General features: G+C 29.3%; 1 protein-coding gene across 1 annotated transcript; it reads right to left on the reverse strand.

Moving 5' to 3' along the window:
- Positions 1-299: 299 nt before the first annotated feature.
- LOC107421495 (uncharacterized) lies at positions 300-17,708 on the reverse strand. Its single transcript, XM_016030744.4, has 9 exons — positions 17,353-17,708; positions 16,401-16,545; positions 15,690-15,817; positions 15,415-15,486; positions 3,130-3,238; positions 2,910-3,025; positions 2,705-2,746; positions 2,386-2,598; positions 300-533 (listed from the first exon to the last, which is right to left on the reverse strand). Exons 1-9 carry the CDS (start codon positions 17,467-17,469, stop codon positions 465-467), a joined length of 1,011 nt encoding a protein of 336 aa, XP_015886230.3. The 5' UTR covers positions 17,470-17,708; the 3' UTR covers positions 300-464.
- Between the last annotated feature and the right edge of the window lie 2,030 nt (positions 17,709-19,738).

Below are 19,738 nucleotides of genomic sequence, written 5' to 3' on the forward strand. Positions count from 1 at the left end.
CGCGAAGACACCCGCTGAGAAAAGTAGGGAGGCGAGGATTAATTAAGAACCAAGATGCATCGTCCAAAAGCCAAAAGCACAGATGGGAGCAGCGGAAATTCAAAACTTCTTTTTCTTCACGATGAATGAATGTAAGTAAATTCTCAATATTTCACTTTAAACATTTATATCCAAAAATACTTATCAAGCGAAATAAGGATAACAGTAAAAATTAAAAATGGATCTACAACTTCAACTCTAGAGTCCAATTTTGGTCATACTTGCTTATATGTTTATATAACACCCAAACTTTACGATCATCTAATAATATGAAATATTTAAAAGGATATTAATTCTCACCACATAGAAGACATTTCAAATACATGATAGCATCATGGCCATGGTTGGCCTCTCTTTTGTTCTATACAAGTCAATCTTATCACAAAAATTAAAATAAATACATGATAGCACTAGCATTTTAAGCATCAATTTACAAACTCAATACCCGTCAGAGTAGTTCCTTCATGCAGTTGAATAGCAACATCACCAACTACCTGTACATATTCATTCGCTCAAAATCATAAACATTATCCATAAAATAATAATAACATCTAGATAATACACATATAGTCAATCTTTTTACAAAAATTTCTTGTTGTACAGTTAAATGGACTTTATGTAGGTTCCATTATAAATTTATGTTTTTATCTTATTTAAAATTATTATTAAAGACATTTAATAATTGAACCTTTTTGAATAAAATCTACATATATTTTCATTCTTCCTCTCAAATCTTTCTATTTAGCTCACACTTTACTATAAACTAAGATATACAAAATGATTATATAAATCATGAAAGTTGAAAAAACATGAAAATCTATTTTTTCCTTTTTCATTTTGCAATGATTTGTTTTGTTTTATATTTTGCAATGATTTGTTTTATCTTCTATTTTTAGTTATTATTATTTTTTCTGTTCACCAAAAATGTGAGATTAGAACAATATTCTTCTTGATTACTCATATTTGTGTATTTTTGGGTCATGGTCTGCTAAACTTCATCATTTATTTTCTAGTTGAGAACTAAATACTTTGAAACTATTCAGACTTCATAAGTATACAACCAAACATTTTTAACATTGTCTAGAAGTTTATACCCGAATTAACTAAAAAAAAGTTTTTAAAAAATGTTTGCTAGTGTAGGACATAAAATTTTGAATATGTTCAAAAGTTTAAAACCAAATAATTCAAAGATGTTCAAAATCTCCCGACTAAACAATTTCGTGGAGTTTTCATGACTATCACCAAAAAGCATTTTAATTGGAAAAAAAAAATTCATGGATACTATCTATTTCCATGGAGCAGTGTTTTGAGTTGTAAAGGATTCTATGAAAAAAATGTATCTTTGCCTTGATCGAAAAGTTTTTGAATGTAGAATCATTTGGATAATAGGGATACTGTATAAAATACTTTTTCATTTTCTATTATTTAAATGGTGGTTTGTAAAAAATGAAAGTATATAAAGTGTTTTTGGAATTGTGAAAAGAACGTTTTATTTTTTATAGTTCAGTACGATAATTTTAAACTGATGATTTTACATGTCAATCATTTTAAATTTATTGTCCAAAAAAATCATTTTAGCTTTTAAAATATAGATCCAATCTCATTCAAAATTTCAAAGAAATCATAAAAAACTGTAACAGCATGCTCATTTATATTTTTGGTTTTTCATTTTCAACTTTTTTTCAAGGTTTTATCTTAGTTGTGTATAATTTGTTTGCGCTTCAAATGATAGTTTGGTTTCTCAACTAACTAAAAACTTACGGCATGTTTGAATAAAGGTAAAGTTAGTGGGAATTTAATTCACTTGGACAAGTCTTAACTTTCTTTTGTTTGGATATTTATTATAAGATGGAAACGTGTGTGTACAGGAAATTAGATTCCCATCAATATAGGAAAATATGTAGGAAAATCCAATCTAAAAAAAAATAGTTTTGAAAATTTTTTACAAGAAATATTTGCCTTTAATTTATTAGACAATCTTAAATTTAATTACTTATAAATCCTAACTTTCCTATTACTTACTAAACAAACCCAGAGAAAAATTAATTCTCAAGAAACTAAATCCCAAGAATCATTTTGCCTCTCAATTTTGACACTTCCCAAATGAGACCTTAAAGAATTAGCTACAAAAGTTTAAATGAAAGAAAAAAGAAAGAAAGAAATACCAAATCGAAAACAGTTTAAATTTTTGATAAAATAAGATTAATTTTGATAAACATTTTTATTTTTTGTCACTATAAATTATAATCATTTATTATTTTTGTACATTTGGTTTCTAAAGAAAAGAAAAACAGAAAATCAAAACCCTAAACATTACCAAACAAGGGTAGTATGGATATTGCATACCTTGGACATGGATCTAAAAGAATATTCTGTAACTCCAGCCACATGAGGGGTGATTATAACATTTTTCAAGCTTAAAATTGGATCATCAGGATTAAATGGCTCTCTCCAAGCAACATCTATACCCAACCCTCCCAAGTGTCCACATTTCAGGTATTCAAAAACAGATTCATACTCCAATATACCACCTCTGGCTATATTTACTAATAGCCCACCCTGTAATTAGTAAAAGCCATTAATTTTATAATAGCCAAAAATAACTAAAAACTATTACTTTTTATTATTTGAATTGTTCAACATATACAGAAAATTTAATCTAAACCTTTTTCATTGAAGATATAAATGACCTGTTGACAATGCCGACCTGAAAAATCATAATTTTTTCATCACAAATCAAATATACATAATATTGTATATTCCTTAATTATATAAAAAAATATTATATATTCCTTAATTAATAATGAGAATGTCATATATTTTTTGCAATAGGAAATTGAAAAATTGTTAACTGAGAAAAGAAATCTTACAGTTTCATTGTTTAAGGATAAACAACAAACAACAATGTCTGCCTTGCTTGCAAATTTGTTAATATCTTCAAGACCTCCTTTCTCATCAACCAAATCTTCATTAACGCCATTTTGAACTGGAAATTAGTTACACAGAAATACATTATAAGTACTTGGCAATGATTAATACTTCATTGATAGGCATATTTACTAATTTTACCAAATGATTTACAAATGGTACCATTGATATGGGAAGTCCAGCTCCTTTTCGTACCAATAATTTTTACACCAAAAACTCTCAAGCGCTTTGCCAACTCTATACCAATATTTCCAAATCCCAAAATGAAAACCTGTACAAGTCAAAGTAGATTTTGATAGAAGATTGTAACAACAATAGTAGTTCTTGTATTTATCTTTATCTCATACGTTTTTGTATCTGTATTATTAATATTGTGATAGCAGGTAGTAAGTTAATTAAGCAAACTTAATCTCTTGTAACAACTTATACTCTGTCTTTAATCTCTAATTTCTCATCAATAATAGTTGAGTTTTTCCAAACTTGCATCCTTTATATGGTATCAGAGCATCTATTAGTCAAATGAGTTTTTTCTCAAATTTTTCTCTTCTAATGGTTTCCTCATCTGCTCCTTGTTCATATGTCAGCAATGAGCCCATTTTTGCTACCTTAGTGGTCATCAATGTGGCAACATAACCACCATTTTAATCTACTGAACCAACCTACCTTCCATGGAAAAAGCAGTTCGATGCGTTACTTGTTGGATATGACTTATATGGCTTCACTGATGGTACCTTTCTATGTTCATCACCTATCTTATCTGAGAAAGAAAAATTTCCAAATCCAGATTATACCTTTTGGATTCGCCAATATTTTCTCCTCCTTAGTGCAATCCTTGCATCTTTATCAAGGGATTGTCATTGCTTTATCCCTTTAGCTGAAACATCATGAGAAACTTGGGAAAACTTGGCACTCACTTTTACCAAATCGTCTTGTCCCAAGGTGCGGTAACTTTGTGAGAGAGTTACTCGCTCTCAAGGCTAAATTATCTCAAAAGCACAGCAAACGAACTTGCACTCATTGATAATCCTCTTTTCATCATCAATGGTCTTTCGAATGATTTCAAAAACATTTCATATGTGTTTTGAACTAGGGACATGCTAATTTCTTTTGTAGAGATCTATGAAAAACTTGTAAAATAGGCCAATTACAATAACAGAAATGAACCACAGCCAAATGGACCTGTTATCACCGCCTAGTTGCAAATAGTTTGTCCAATTTTTCTTTAAATAAAAGGTAGCTTTTCAAAAAATCAATAACCTCATTCTGACTTGACTTCAGCTTGTCGTTTTGTTGCTCCACTGCCTACCAACATAACCAATCAACGAAACCACTACTTCAATCCATCAAGCAATTATAAAGGACATTTCCAATTGTGTTCAATTCAAGGACACTTTAGAAGATTTTGTCCTTTGTTATGTCAACATTGGGTTTATACTCCACAATAGCAATCATCAGTTTTAAGGGCTCCACTCCTCACACTTTTCACTTCAACTCTATTCTTGGACCAATTCCATAGGCCCAATCAAATACCTTTCATTGGTTTGTAGATTCAGATGCTTCACACCATATGGAAACCGATCTTGATTATCTTTCCATGCATTTAGAGCATGATAGGCCCGATAAAATAGCGATGGGCAATAGTAATAAGCTACCCATATCCCACATTGGTACCATTAACCTTGTCACTCCTTCTCATTCTTTAAATTAACTTATGTCTTATGTGTTCCTCAAATGAAAAGATATTTATTAGCAGCTTCTAAATTTTTTCAAACCAACAATACATTGGTTGAATGTTTGCCCCACTGCTTTCTTATAAAGAATCTACAGACAGGTTTAGTGCTACTTAATGAACCTTTTAACAGTGGGACTTATGAATGGGCAATTCATGTAAATCCTTTTTTCTTTATCACCAACTACCTTCTCTAGTTTCAAAACAACTCTTCAAGAATAGCATCAACGACTTTGTCACCCCTCAGATAAAATTCTTCATCAACTTGTTTCCCCATTATTCTCTCCAAGTGCCCTCCACTAATATATTTAATTGTAATTCATATCGGTGTTGTAAATCCCATAGGCTTCCATTTGATAGTTCATCTTTATTTAGTTTTCAATCGTTATAGCTTGTCTATTATAATGTTTGTAGCCTTACTTGTAATAACCCGTACCAAAATACCCCTATTCTATCAGTTTGACTAGGTTTGACTAAGTAGATAGTATATGGGTCCAAGGATGAATTTTTTTATGGTTAAGATTTTTGGTTTGATTATTATGTTATTGTGTAGACCTCATCGATATGAGTTCATAGACTGACGACACGCCAAATTCTGAGTTACAAATAAAAAATTATGGTTCTAAGAAGTTTTAAGCATCAGTTTTATATCAGTGTCCAAACTAGTCCCAAGTTTTTATCTATTAATGACCCAAGGCTCTATATAAGCCTTGGGAAGCATGTCAAATGGGAGACTAATCCATTTTGTCCCCCAAACCGAGAAATTTCTCTCCAGGCCCAAGGATCCGAACATGGTTGTTTCGAACCCGTTTTACATCCAACCAGGTCATCTCCATTTTGTCCAAATCCGACCACCATCTTGATGCACGCACCAGCCACCGATACTACCCACGTCTAGATGACCTCGCCGGCTAAATTTCAGGCCAAACTTCTAGATAGCTTGCCAGGATTGGCTGTTTGAAGCCGGCAGCGGTCGTTTGGCATTTTTCAACCATTCCAGGCCAATCCATACACTTTTTCCTCTTTTTTTTGGACCGTCTGAACTCATTTTCATGGTCCATTTTCCTAGACTCCTCACTGTTTGAGAGATGCATCAACAAGGATTTTGTCTGAGATTTACATCATATTTTCTAGCCACCAGAGTCATCGTTGGACCGATTTGAGCATACCATTTTATTCCTTGTCTCTTGGGCTTTCCATTGATATACAATTTATGAATTTTGGACATTGTTTAATAATTTTTCTATTTTTAGGTCAATTAGTTAAATAGCGGATAAATTCGGACTCTGTTTGGACAAAATTGAAGTTAGATTAGTGAAATTAGATACTATTAGAACCCATTAGAAGGTTCAATTTTGAAATATTAGCCTTTAGGTGAAAAGCCCCAATTTTGGATATCGGATCCTAAGGGTACATAGTATAATTGGATCGATCAGTGTATAATTTATGAGATTTTATAATTGTACAAATCATTTTAAGACCTTTGGTGTACACGAATATACTTTGGTTTAGTTGTTGAAGTCTGAGAAATATTTTTATTATGTTACAAACACTCATGTTGAGTTTATAGGCGGTCCTACAGGGTAGCAAGAGTTAACATCTACAGTACTATAAGTGGCTATATCATTTTGAAATATTTTAGGTATATCGTATAATATATATATATATATGGTTTGAATATTTTATGTATATACTATTTGATTGAAATGTTTGTTTTATGCATATATAAATATCGACTTTCATATATATATGTGTTATCATTTTACGTGACTTTTGACTATATTTTAAATGGTTTCCAATTCTAATGAGTTTATAAATGGACTTCTGGTATTTAAATGTCTTGGTATTTGAATTGAGGTTTTAAATCATTTTGGAAAATAATTGATTTGAGAAAACAAATTGAAAATTATATGATTTTAAGCATGTTCAAGTATTTTACAATTTTATGTGCTTAAAATTGGTTTATGGTGACATATATTTCATTGTGGTATTTCTAGTTTTAGCATGAAATTATGATTTGAAAATTTTGAAATATGTAAATAAGCGGTTGAGTTTGAATATTAAATTATGACATATGATACAGTATTGTTTGAAAAAATATGATCTCCTAAGATTATTTTACAGATACTGTGTTGTTTATTTTTAATTGATGTTCCATATAGTACCAGTGTTTCGGATCAGTATTATATTATAAAACGCGGATTTGCACGGTACCATGAGGTGGGGTTCATTCTAACTTTTTATTATTGCCACAGGCCGTGAGATTGGGTTCATCCCAATGGTCTATTATTGCCATGGGCCATGATGTTGGATACATCCCAACATCTTACTATTTCCACAATACTTTTAGTACATTAAGGGTCGTAAGGTAGGTATATCTCATGGTTTATTGTTTGGTATATCGTATGGTATATTGTATATGTTCTTAGTATATTGTTGGTTTTCCAATATTATAGTTATTACTGCACTTTCATAATTATTTGTAAAATTATGTTTATAATATATTATGCTCAATATTTATATCTTGATTAAGACATTTATAATATTATAATGATCATTCACTTTATACATTTTGAGCATCGGTTTATGATATTGAATTAGGGTACAAGTTTGGGTTTTGTAAAATGATTTTTTAAATAGGGAACCTTTAAAGAATGGAACGAGAGGTCTTGAAAGAAAGTTTTACAGAAATAGAGTATTGTTTTCAAAGGTTTGGAACGAAAGGTCTTGAAAGAAAGTTTTACAGAAATAGAGTATTGTTTTCTTATTATACTATATCACCCACTAAGATTTCTCTATCTCACATTTTATTTGTTTTAAATTCATTCCCCTAGGTTCAGATAGTTAGTTGACGATCTACCTATCGCACCGCTTGTCACTTCATTCTTTCTACGGTAGTAGCAATATCTATCTTTCCTTATTTATCCTTATCTTTTTGAACTTATTTATTATTTATTTGTATTTCTAAACTTTGCAAATACTCATAGAATGCTCTGATCTAAATATTGGACACAGTAAAGACCATATTACATATGTATAGTTATGACCTGTAGTATGACGGTCGTAGTTATGGACCATACTTGTGGATATATATGCTGTTATAGGTTTTATTTATATGTTGAGGTATTATTTTATATGCATGTGTTCGTTTGTCCACTCTTTAAGTGGGGTTCTATTGAATATTCTCTAAGAATTGTCTGGTGGGATCTCACTTGGTGGAACCATATGGGAGATCCTAGGAAGGTTCCCAAGGCAGGTCCTGTCATTACTTCTATAACTTCTTATGATGGTTTTAATTTTAATGAAATTTTTATGGACCTTTTTGAAAAATATACCTAGATGCTTTTGATTAATAATAATTCTTATGTAGCTACAATTTTTATTAATTTTATAACAGTGGATGAAAATTTTTTGTAGCTTCCAATTATTTCTTTCTACTTTAATAATGGTGGAGAGTTATTCAAACTTAAAACCTTTTTCTGAAATAATGTAATTAATCATTTCAACACAGCTGTGCTGAAAAAGCAACACAAGCAAATCCATAAAACTAGATTTGTACTATTGTCTCTAGCTAGCTTGCCACAACAATTATGGATTAATGCCACATATCTAATTAAGTGGTTAGTTACTTCTACCTTAAATAACAAATCACCCCATCTGAAGTCTTCTTTTAAAAATCTCTAAACTAAAACTCCCTTAAAATCTATAGGTGCCTTTGTTATATATGGTTAAAATCATATACAAGATATAAATTAGAGTCTCAATCCAAACTGTGTTTTAATTTTAAGTCTTCTCACGTCACAAAATGGCTTTGTTTGTTTTGATCTAGTAGAAGAAAAAATATATAAATCAAGACATGCTATTTTTGTTGAAAATAACTTTCCTTTTGAAACTCTTATCACACATAATAAACATATACACAACACCTCTTCAGAACCCTAACTTGGACTTTATCATTCTTATCTTCCTTTTGACAATACCTAATCCAAATTGCCTCCTTTCTCTTCTGCTCACACGACCCATATAATCTCCATAATTTATGTCATCTTCGGTCTTGTTTATCATGAAATACCAACTCCTTATATCCAACAACTCCCATGCACATTTCTAGTCATTCATGTCTCGGCCAAGACAAGGAAACATGAGTTAGTGGCTTATCTGTGCGTGCTTTTCTTTCATTAGTTTCAAGCCTCCAACCTCAACCTACAAGTCGCTCTGATCCATTTTGTATGCATACTAATGCATACTCACATTGAATAAATTTATAAACATAAATTTCTCACTGACTTCTTTGCTATCTCAAAGGTGTTACTAGTGAACCTAAGCCCTAAAAATCCTTAAATGGCACACGAGATGACAACAAAGATCACTGCATTAGTTTGAAACAATACTTGGAAATTAGTTCCAACCAACTCTAAGCAAAATGGTACTAGTTGCAATGGGTATTTTGAATTAAGCAAGATACAGATAAATCAATATATCACTATAAAGAGCATTTGGCTGCAAAGGGCTTCAATTAGAGGCTTGGAATTGACTATGTTGATACTTTCAATCCTTAAGTAAAACTAGTTACAATCAAAGTATTTTCTATGTCTTGCCTTTTAAATAATTAGTCTTTATGTCAAAAGAACATCAATAATGTATTTCTACATGGCACCCTGTAAGATGACTCAACCGGCCCCCAAATAGTGTGAACAGTAGCCTATTACACAACTCACTAACTCTGCTTGGAGAGGTTTTCATGGTCCATCCCATTGATTTTGTCAAAAGTAACAACCCTACTTATGTTGGTAAATTGAAAAAAAAAAGTGATATATAGTTTCAAATAGGCTCTCAGGGAATGGTTTAATGAACTTAGAACATTCTTCATCTTTAATGGGTTCAAAAATTCTCATATAAATTCATCTCTTTTCATCCCTATAGAAGGCAAATATGTTCTATATCTCTTTCTCTATGTTGATGATATAGTTCTCACAAGAAACAATACTTCTTTCTTGGATCAATTTGTTAAATTCTTATCAAACTATTTCTCAATGAAGACCTAAGAGAGGTGAATTATTTTCTCAAAGTCGAAGTTATTACAACTTCAACTTCAATAGGGATATTTTTATCCAAAAATAAAAATACGCATATGATAGATGCAAAAAAGGTGAACACATCAATGTCGTCCACTTCTTCTCTCCTTCCATTGAATAGCAAGCAATTATCATTCGCCACTTAACACTATCAAATTGTAGGCAGTCTTCAATAACTCTCTCTAATCAAGTGTGACATTGCATTTATAGTAAACAAGTTATCCCAATTCATGCACCACCCAATTAACATTCACTAGCTGCAATCAAATGCTTGCATTGATATTTAAAAGGCATGGGTTCTCTTTATCTCTCCCTAAACACAGTTATCCTTTTGTGTTTCATTCATTCTTGGGTGCCAATTGAGTAGATAACAAGGATGATTGCATTTCTACCATTATATATATTGTTTTCTTAAGTAGTAATCGATTTCTTGGTCCTTAAGAAACAAAATCAGTGCCAAGGTCTTCCATATGGAGCTCTAACGTTGTGGTCCATATGGAGCTCTAAAGTTATGGCACACACAACCTTTGAACTATGTTGATTGCTCTCCCATCTTAAAAACTATGGGTTTTATCCACCACCACCCTAACTATTAGCTGTGACAATCTTGGCACATCATATGTGTGCTCAAACCCAAAGATCCACTTCGAAATGAGTCATATTTAGATTTACTTTCATTTTGCCATGGACCAAATTTCAAAAGGCTCCATTTGAGTGTCCCCTATGTCTAGTGATGATTAGCTTGCTGATGCACTTACCAAGCCCTTATTAACTCCTTCAATCATTACAGTCCAACATTAATATGATAGATAGCACCCAAATCTTAAGGGGCTGAGATAGAATATCGTAATAATAATTGTAGTTATTGTATTTATTTTTATCTCATACATTTTTGTATTTGTATTTTAAGATTGTATATAGCGGGTAGTTAAGTTAGCATACTTATCTTTTCTAATAGCAACTTATATTTAGGGGTGGCAATCTATGTCAATGAATCATGTTCAGGTCAACCCGTTTCTTAATCATGCATAAATTCTTCAACCCGAACACGATCCTATTTATTAATCATGTCCAAAACCCTTAACTTGAACATGATCCATTTAATAAACAAGTAAATTGACATGACCCATATAACCCGTTTATTAAATGGATCGATTTGGATTAAGAAGACCCATTTATACAAAATTCATTTGTTTACACGAACTTGACCCATTTATATAAAATTAATCCGTTTACACGAACTTGACCTATTTATGCAAAATTGATCCATTATGTGAAATTGACTTATTTACATGCAATCTACCTAATTGAATAAATTAACTTATTTAAATTAGTTATTTCATATAAAATAAAGATAATTTTGTCATTAATTAATCCTAAATTAAAGATATATATATATATTTATATATAAAACCATATATAAATATATAAATATATATATATATATTTATACATACATAATAAATCTAATACTACTTCAATAAAAATAAAATAAAATAAAAAAACTTTATTAATAATCATATTTTTAATTTTCTACTTCTCCAATACTCTTAAGCATATTAATTTTTATTTTTTGATATCTATAAATCCATACATTTATTAAACATATTATATTTAAGTAAAAAATATTATTTTAATAATTTTTATTCTTTATTTTTTAAATTAATAATACGACTTTAAATAAGATTGTAATTTAGTAATAAAAAAGTATTAGTTAAAATTTTATTAATGGTAAATTTAATATATTAAAGTTATAATTCAAATGGGTTATAATCTTGTTAGGTTAGCTTGACACATTATTTGACATGTTCAGTTAAACGGGTTAATTCGGATCAATTTCAAGTTATATGGGTCAACCTGAAATTGAAAAGTTTAATAACCATGTTAAACGGGTTAATCTGAATTAAATCCGAACACATTTATAATGAATTCAAACCCTCTAATTTCGTGTTATTTTCAAATCGTGTTATAGTGTCATTACCTAAATTGTCATCTTACTTATATTCTCTATATTTAATCTCTAGTTTTTCTCATCAATAATAGTTTAGTTTTTCCAAATACTTGCATCCCTTATAGATTTGATTTTTAATAAATCAAATTGAATTTGAGAATTATAAAGCCTTTAATATATAGACCAAAAGACCATAACAATCAGAATTATAACAATGGGTGATCATTATTGTAACAACCTGCACTAAATTATATCAGAAATTCTTTCAAATTTGATTAAATTTTACTGAGTTTAACTAAGTTTGGCCATTTAACATGTGTGGATTTCTGAGTTGACTTTTTATTTTTACAAATTATGGCTTTGACTTGTATACATCGTGTAGTGCTTATTGATATGAGTCCGTAGACTAATAATAACTATAATTTGAAGTTATAGTTGAAAATTTATGGCTTTATAAAGTTACAATTATTTTTCTGATATAGGTTTTACCATGTAGTTTTATTAAAAAAAAAAGTGAAAAATGGAGATTTAAAAGTATCAGCCACACTTGCCACATATCAACTATCTTGTAGGTAAGAAAGGGTCCATTTGTTGGCTTTTTATTGGCCACTTTTAGACCAATTAAAGAAGGAGAGAGAGAGAGAGGGGGGAGAAAGAGTGAAAGCAGCCTCCGATTTCCACCTTGAAACACCCACCTCTAGCCGTCGATCTTCTCACGGCCCCTACCATCAGAAAGCACAATTGGCAAAGCACCAGCTTACGAAACTTCATGGCTAGATTGTCGATGATACGCTAGGATCTGAAGGATTTTTAATGGGTCATAGGAGCCTTATTTCCGACCTAATCAACCCATTTTCAACATTTTCTTTGGTCATCAACCATACCATCACCTTACCCATTCCATTTCTGGCCAAGCTATAAAATTTCATGGTGAACAAATCGGGACACACTGATATCGGAACAATGTCTCTAGCGGATTGTAGCAGCTTTGTTCATCGATTTCTGACGAGTTTTTGGCCAAATGGACACCCTTTTCCACCAATTTTGAACCCTTTGAACCAATCTCTATGTTCCTTTCAACTCAATATGAGTTGGATTGAGAGATATAAAGAGATCAAGAGTTGGCCAAAACTTTAAGGCCAAATTCCGACCACCACCAGTTAATTCTCTGAGAGGTAAGACTGTATTTATTATCCCCATACTTCAAGCTTTATTTTGATATAGATTTTCAGTTTAGGCTAAAGTTTATGTGATTCCCCTTGGTTAGTTGTATGTAAAGTATCAATAAAAAAATCAATATTTTTACTATGTATTGTTATTTTTATGATATTTTAGACATTCGTGTGAACCGTGAAACAGATTTCCATAGAGGATTTGGAGTAATTCCTATTTTTAAGTGAGATGTATATCTTTTCAAATTATATTTGGGGTTAATGAATTATTAATATATGTTGTTTATTTTATAATAATAAATATTGGATTTATTATGGTATCGGTTGAACAAAATTTGTCAAAGTGTTTTTATGTGATTTTTATGTAAATGTATTTGTCATATTCTTACATGATTTTTAGTTATTGACTTAATTTATGGTTTCCGTGGGATTCTCTATGTTTAAATATAATTTGTTATAATTATTTTATTTATTTATTTATGTTTTATGTTTATGATTTTAGAAACTAGATGATAAATTAAGGTATGTCTTAAATTATTTGGTTCGGGTGTGTATAATAATTTCCCAGTACGATTTATCAAGTGGATTTATGGGATTTTATGATTTTGTTGGAAATAATATTTTATGATTATTATTGGTTTCATGTTTTTAGATACATTATACAGTACTAATATTCTATACCGTTGTTATTATTAATTAGCATGCGGATACATTTAGTCATCTTATGAGAGCTCTGGTGTGAAAAGATGAGCAAGTATTTTATAATGTAAACATTAGCCGCTATTCCTTTAACCGTAGGATGGCAATTTATTAGCATAGGCACCTATGGGACATATGATAATCGATTGTAGGTTCTCTTCTCCCTCTCTATCATTGGGTAGTGTTTACAATGCCAAATATCCATCTAACATCACTCAATATATAGTGTTGTGCATAAGGTATACACCTAGTCTTCTGCCTGCTCTTAAATGTTTTTAATGGATTTATTCAATTTGTGGTTTTAAGTGTTTAATCAATCATATATTAATTTATTTAATTGTTTTAAGTATAATATCTATTATATTATTTTCATTTTAATTTTACTTATTTATTTAAAAGAATATTTTTTGGGATATTTATTTAAATAATATTTTGTCTCATATTATTTTATTTTATTTTGTTTTATTTTCTAAAATTATATTTAAATATTTGGGGATACAAAATTATGAGTTTCATTAAAATAATTTTAAATAGAAAAACTTTTCAATTTAAGTAGATTAGTGAGAGTTTTGAGAGAAAAATCATTTTCTATATTTATTCTATTTTCTTAAATTATCACTATTATTATTATTATCAATATTATTACTATTATTAATTCTTTATCATTATTTTTTATTAATTATTATTATTATTATTATTATTATTAGTACTAATGTTAATATTAGATAGATACCACTCACTAAGATGATTAGCATCTCATTAGTTTTTTTTATTTTCCAAATCCATTTTCCTAGGTCCAGGTAGACAGTGGATCGACTGTACGTGTTGTGCAAACCGTCCGTTTGCATTTCTTTTTCAACTATACTATGTAGCTTTCCTTTTCCTCATCCCGTTATTATCATTATTATTATTATCTTTCTCATGTATTTGTAATAATCATAATTCAAATAATATTAGTATGCTCTGATAATAATTATATACTTAGGCTACTCTTTTGTTTAATTATTTATTATTTATGTTGTCATTATATATATGGAGTGCTGCAATTTTGTGAAAATTTTGTAGTAAGAGAGAGAATAAGGTGGATGCATTTTTTGAGTATGTTTTCCGTTCGATAGGGTTTCACTAATCGGAGCTGTCTGAAGGTCCTGATGGATAATTTTGGAAAGCATCTTGACATCTGTAATTTGAATCAAATCAAATTTATGTAACAATAGATTTCCCTATCATGAGATTTGTATCATGTATTTAAAAAAAAAAAAAAAAATCTTATTGCTTAATTCGAATTGATCAACAAAAAACCTCCAGTATTAATTAATTCATCTCGGGATGGCTAAGTTGCAGAAAAGAATGTCCAATCACCGTGAGTGAGAACGAGAACAGAAGTTTTGAAGAAGGCACTACAAGTGGTTTAAGCTACAACCCATTGCTTTAGCAAATAAAAGTTTTTTTTTTTTTTTTTTTTTAAGCTAAAACAACTTAGCTACAAAATTTGCTTGTAGAGGGTTTCATGCTAAAGGGTAAATGTGAAATAAATAATCTGAGACGCTAAAAGGAATTGGATTTAGAGGCTCCTGCTAGAATGTTTCAAATCCATGTTAACCTTTTAAATTTTGTTCGGTATAGTTTTCCTTTCAATTTTTGTTTCTCAATCATATCAAAAATAAATTTCTAGAGCACCTTTTTAATGTACAAAAATTACTTTATAATCTAGATATGGAATACCCGAAAGGGAAGATGCACAATAGTATTGCATTGTTGGGAGATAATCAGTACCAAAGAATTAAAAGAAAAAAAAAAAAAAAAAGTAAATATACTCACTGTTTTTCCAAGCAGTGTTTCACCAGTTGGCTCTCCAAGCATTCTCCGCTTTACAGAAGTTTTTAGCTCTTTCTGCAATTTAAGACATTTTGAAAATGATACTTTGCTATAGAGCAACTGTTGAAGCAGACTTTTAAATATAAAACTTAGGAAATTATATGAATTTTCTCATGAGATTAAAATGTTGAAATATTAAATTAGAAATTGAGAAATCATAAAGGTATATATTATTTACCACCTATATTAATTAAAATTAAAGATTCAAAAAAACATACTTGCTTTCGGAGAAGGCCTAGTATCAAATATATAGCCATTTCTGCACATGAAGCTGCATTTCCTGTTGCATCACTAGGAATTCTAGCCACTTTGATTTCACTTTTGGTCGCAGCATCAATATCAATTCCTTCAATATTAAATGATTTATGTTATTTTATATTTTTCATGTTCTCCACCGAAATACAAAAACATATATTCTCATATTATATGTATTAACAATTGTTTTCCTATCAATTTAGTCCTTAAAATAATATATTTTTTGCGTATGAATTATTATTTTTTGGATAGGATATGGAGTATGAATTTGATGGAAATTAATACGGGATGCAGCTAGTGTATATATAAATTAATTTGTTTACGGACTGTTTTTATCTTTATTTATTTATTTATGCTGTGTGTATAAGTATATGACTAATTTGAAAAAATATTCATATAAGAAAATTGAATAATTGAATTACACCAACTGAAAAAAAAAACAAAAAACAAAAAAACAACAGTTTGAATGGCAACATGAAAGAGTGTTTGCAATTTTAAAGCGATATATGTAATAGTTTGATAGTAATATAATCAATATTAAGTTAAAACAGAAATAGAAATAAACATCCATATAAAACACCAGAAAACTTGATGTCATTAAATGATTATAAATTGACGTCATGAAAACTAAATTACCTTTTTTCAATGGGGAAAAAAATAAAAAACAAAATTACCTTCCACACCAACACCAAACTGCATTAACAACTTCATATTTTTTGCACGAGAGATAATAACTGAATCAAGCTTCATGCTTTTCACTACACAGATTTGGTAGTTTCCAATGACATCAGGTACATCTTCAAGTGGAACATCATCAACCTACAATGTTAATTAATTAATTAAATTAAACATGTTCAAATTTTAAGGAAGTTATGTGTTAATTAACGATCTAACTAGCACCCAAGGAAAAAGACTTTTTTTCCATTAAAAAAAAAAAGGAAAAAGAGTTATATATATGTCATTTAGAATAATAAAATTTGAAGTTATTAAGGTTAGTGGAACATACGTGCTTAGACCATATAACAAAAATTATAGGCATTCGAAAGGGTTGATCATTGATCAAATTGTTAGAAACATTATATACAGATATATTATATACATATATATATTGGAGACCGTCTTGATGTTAGGACCCTTTCTTTTTTCTTCTTTTTTTTTTTTTTTTTTTGTATGTGTGCTTTTTTTTTGTACATAATAAGATTTACTGTTAAAAAATAAAGGTTATCCTTACCTAAACTTGACTATATACACGTGTATGTGTGTGTATCTAAATAATCAAATTTATTTATTTTCAAGTTGAAAAATAAAGGTTATTATCATATAAACTTGACTATATGTGCGCATATATAATGTATTCTCACACAAAAAATTAACTTTTTTATTTACTTTAAAATACATAAAATTGATTTTATATCATTTTAAAAGCGGGATAGCTTGATGTTTAGTCAATTTGGTATTTATGGCACTACCAAATATCTATATATAGGCAACACGTTTATTCAATTTAAGTCCATAAAAATGTAATCAGTTTTCCACGCAATTAGATGAGAAAAAATAAATTAGAGAAGGAATTTCTACTAAATAGCAAACAAAGTTACCAAAAAATAAAAATAAAAAATTTAATACCTGGATAAATGGATAGTCTTTCAAATACTCTCTTGTATAATTTTGAGAAGAAGGAAAATGTGAACCACAAAATAGAACACGGGTTATGTGCTTCTGATCATCACCATAATTTACCATTTTAAATTGCTTGAAATGGAGCAGCTAGCTTGGGAGTGGAAGAAGAATGGTTTCCTTTTGTAGACAATTGTCTAATGAATCACTAATATATACCAGAGAGGAGTTTCCAATTTTCCGGATCTCTGAAAATGCAACTATATTTATACCCCTAATCTGATCATATTTTTATTCTTTTTTTGGGTAAAAAAATCATATTTTTATTCGATACATGTGAAATGGAGGTTTTTTTTTTTTTTTTTTTTTTTTTCAATGTGAAAAGGTAATTACAGAACACTTTTTTCTAGAGACTATTTACTTTTTTGTTTTTGTACTTTCTGATCTCATTTATAGAATCACAGTGTCAAACAGGCAAAGTGACAGCAATTATAAATGCTAAAAGTATCTTTAATCGTTCTTATCTGGCATGGAATTGGGAAATTTTTAATGATGATACGGCACACTGTCTATATAAACAGTGCTTTTGAAAATTACTCTTCAATGGGTGGTTGAACGGAATATAATAGAAAGATTATGTGTAACCTTTTTAGAATAACAAAAAGATGAACTGAAGGGAAGACGAACATGAGAACAAGAGAAGACACATTATACCAAGGCAATAGAAATTACCCCATACTGAGTTTTGGTTCATATTTTCCCAAAAAATTCCATAGCTGTGGAAAAACCAAATATTCGAACTTCCAAAATTGGTTTCCAAAATTAAAATGACGTATCGACCCAAAATAAAAGTAGCCTTTGTTTAAGAAAATTTGTGGGTTTTTTATATAAAAAAATCTAGAACTGATAAACCTGCTGTGTTTTCTTAATGTGTTTCCAATGGCCAGTTGGCTATTTTTAGAATGTGGTATTAAGCCTCTTTAAAAATATTTTCCAAAATTTGAGAAGTGATTGCTCCCAAAAAAAAAAAAAAAAAATTCCAAATTTTGGAATTGTTGCATTCTAATAAAATTTGATAGATTTTGGATTCTCTTCAACCCAAATTTCATAATTATTTGGGAACACCTGAGAGCTAAAAGTGAATGCATGCATTATTGAAGGTTATTTCAAGGAAGGAAAAAAACAAAGAAGACAGAAAAATCAATGGCGTTAATGGCGTTGGAGTAAGAAGATGGAGGTGAAGATAAGGAAATCTGAGAGACAACCAAAAATAAAAAATAAAAAGATGCTGAATAATATTTTTCATTTTAATAAAAATTGATAAAAATAAATAAAATATTAGCTCAAATGGTCTAATCGAGCGTCTACAATACAAAAATCTCCTTCACAACTTCTATACCTTTTAGTTGATAAGAATCTTATACAGAATCATTAAAGAGAATTTTTCACAAACTAATAAAACTATTAATTTGTCGAATATAGCAAAGCTTTTTACAACCAAATTTTTTAAATGGACAAAAACAATGAATAACACCATAAAAATAATGATAACTATTAGAATTAGATACCAAATCTTATGCTTGTTGTTGATGCAAAACTTCCTTAATAAAGTTCCCATTAAACTACGAAAAGGAATTTCCCATCCTCCTATCAAATCAAGCTCCCATGCCTTTATTTTTTTTATTCTCTTTACATTCTTTGTCTTTTTCTCTTTTTGGATTTATTCTCTTATTCTTTTTTTTTCTTTTCTTTTTTTATCAGATGGATTATGTTATATATTCTAGAAATTTGGTAGCGTAATAATTTTTCAACCTCCTCTTTTCGGATTTATCTTGTATTACTATTATTATAATTTCTTTCCGATGGATTCTCTAATTCGAGAAATTTGATAAAGTATTCTCTTTCAGCCTCTTCTGTACGGTGTGGCCTCTCAGCTATTACAAGTCACAGAGAAAGAAATAGCTCTAGTTTAAACAAAATAAATTAATCCTTTAAAATTCAATTACTAATATGCTATTATTTATTGATTTGTATTTTCACTCATTCATATTTATTTATATTAATTTTTTAACTAATAAAATAATAATACATAATTTATTCATGATATATTACACAAACTATAGTGTCAAGAATATTATCCATAACTCTATAGATACATACACAATTCATCTTTTATTAAAGACGAAATTTTGATTCAATTAAATAAAAAATGTTTATATGGTTAAAAAAATTAACATAAACTAAATATTAGTAAATGAACATTTAAAAGATAAATGAGACATGAAATGTAATTCAATAAAATAATGTCATCTTATTTTTTCTGCACAATTTATAAACAATTTAGTACGCAAAACATTATCGTTTAGAAAATCTTAACTTGATAAAATTTTATACC

Source organism: Ziziphus jujuba, chromosome 5 (genome assembly GCF_031755915.1).
Source record: "Ziziphus jujuba cultivar Dongzao chromosome 5, ASM3175591v1".
Lineage (NCBI taxonomy): Eukaryota > Viridiplantae > Streptophyta > Magnoliopsida > Rosales > Rhamnaceae > Ziziphus > Ziziphus jujuba.

What these genes read in the sequence shown, in the direction of transcription:
- LOC107421495 (XM_016030744.4), bottom strand. Translation starts at nt 17,469, where the DNA reads ATGGTAAATTATGGTGATGATCAGAAGCACATAACCCGTGTTCTATTT. An exon ending in GTTTGGTGTTGGTGTGGAAG is followed by an intron (nt 15,818 to 16,400) that starts GTAATTTTGTTT and finishes TTAATATTGAAG; the next exon opens with GAATTGATATTGATGCTGCG. An exon ending in TTATATCTTCAATGAAAAAG is followed by an intron (nt 2,599 to 2,704) that starts GTTTAGATTAAA and finishes TACTAATTACAG; the next exon opens with GGTGGGCTATTAGTAAATAT.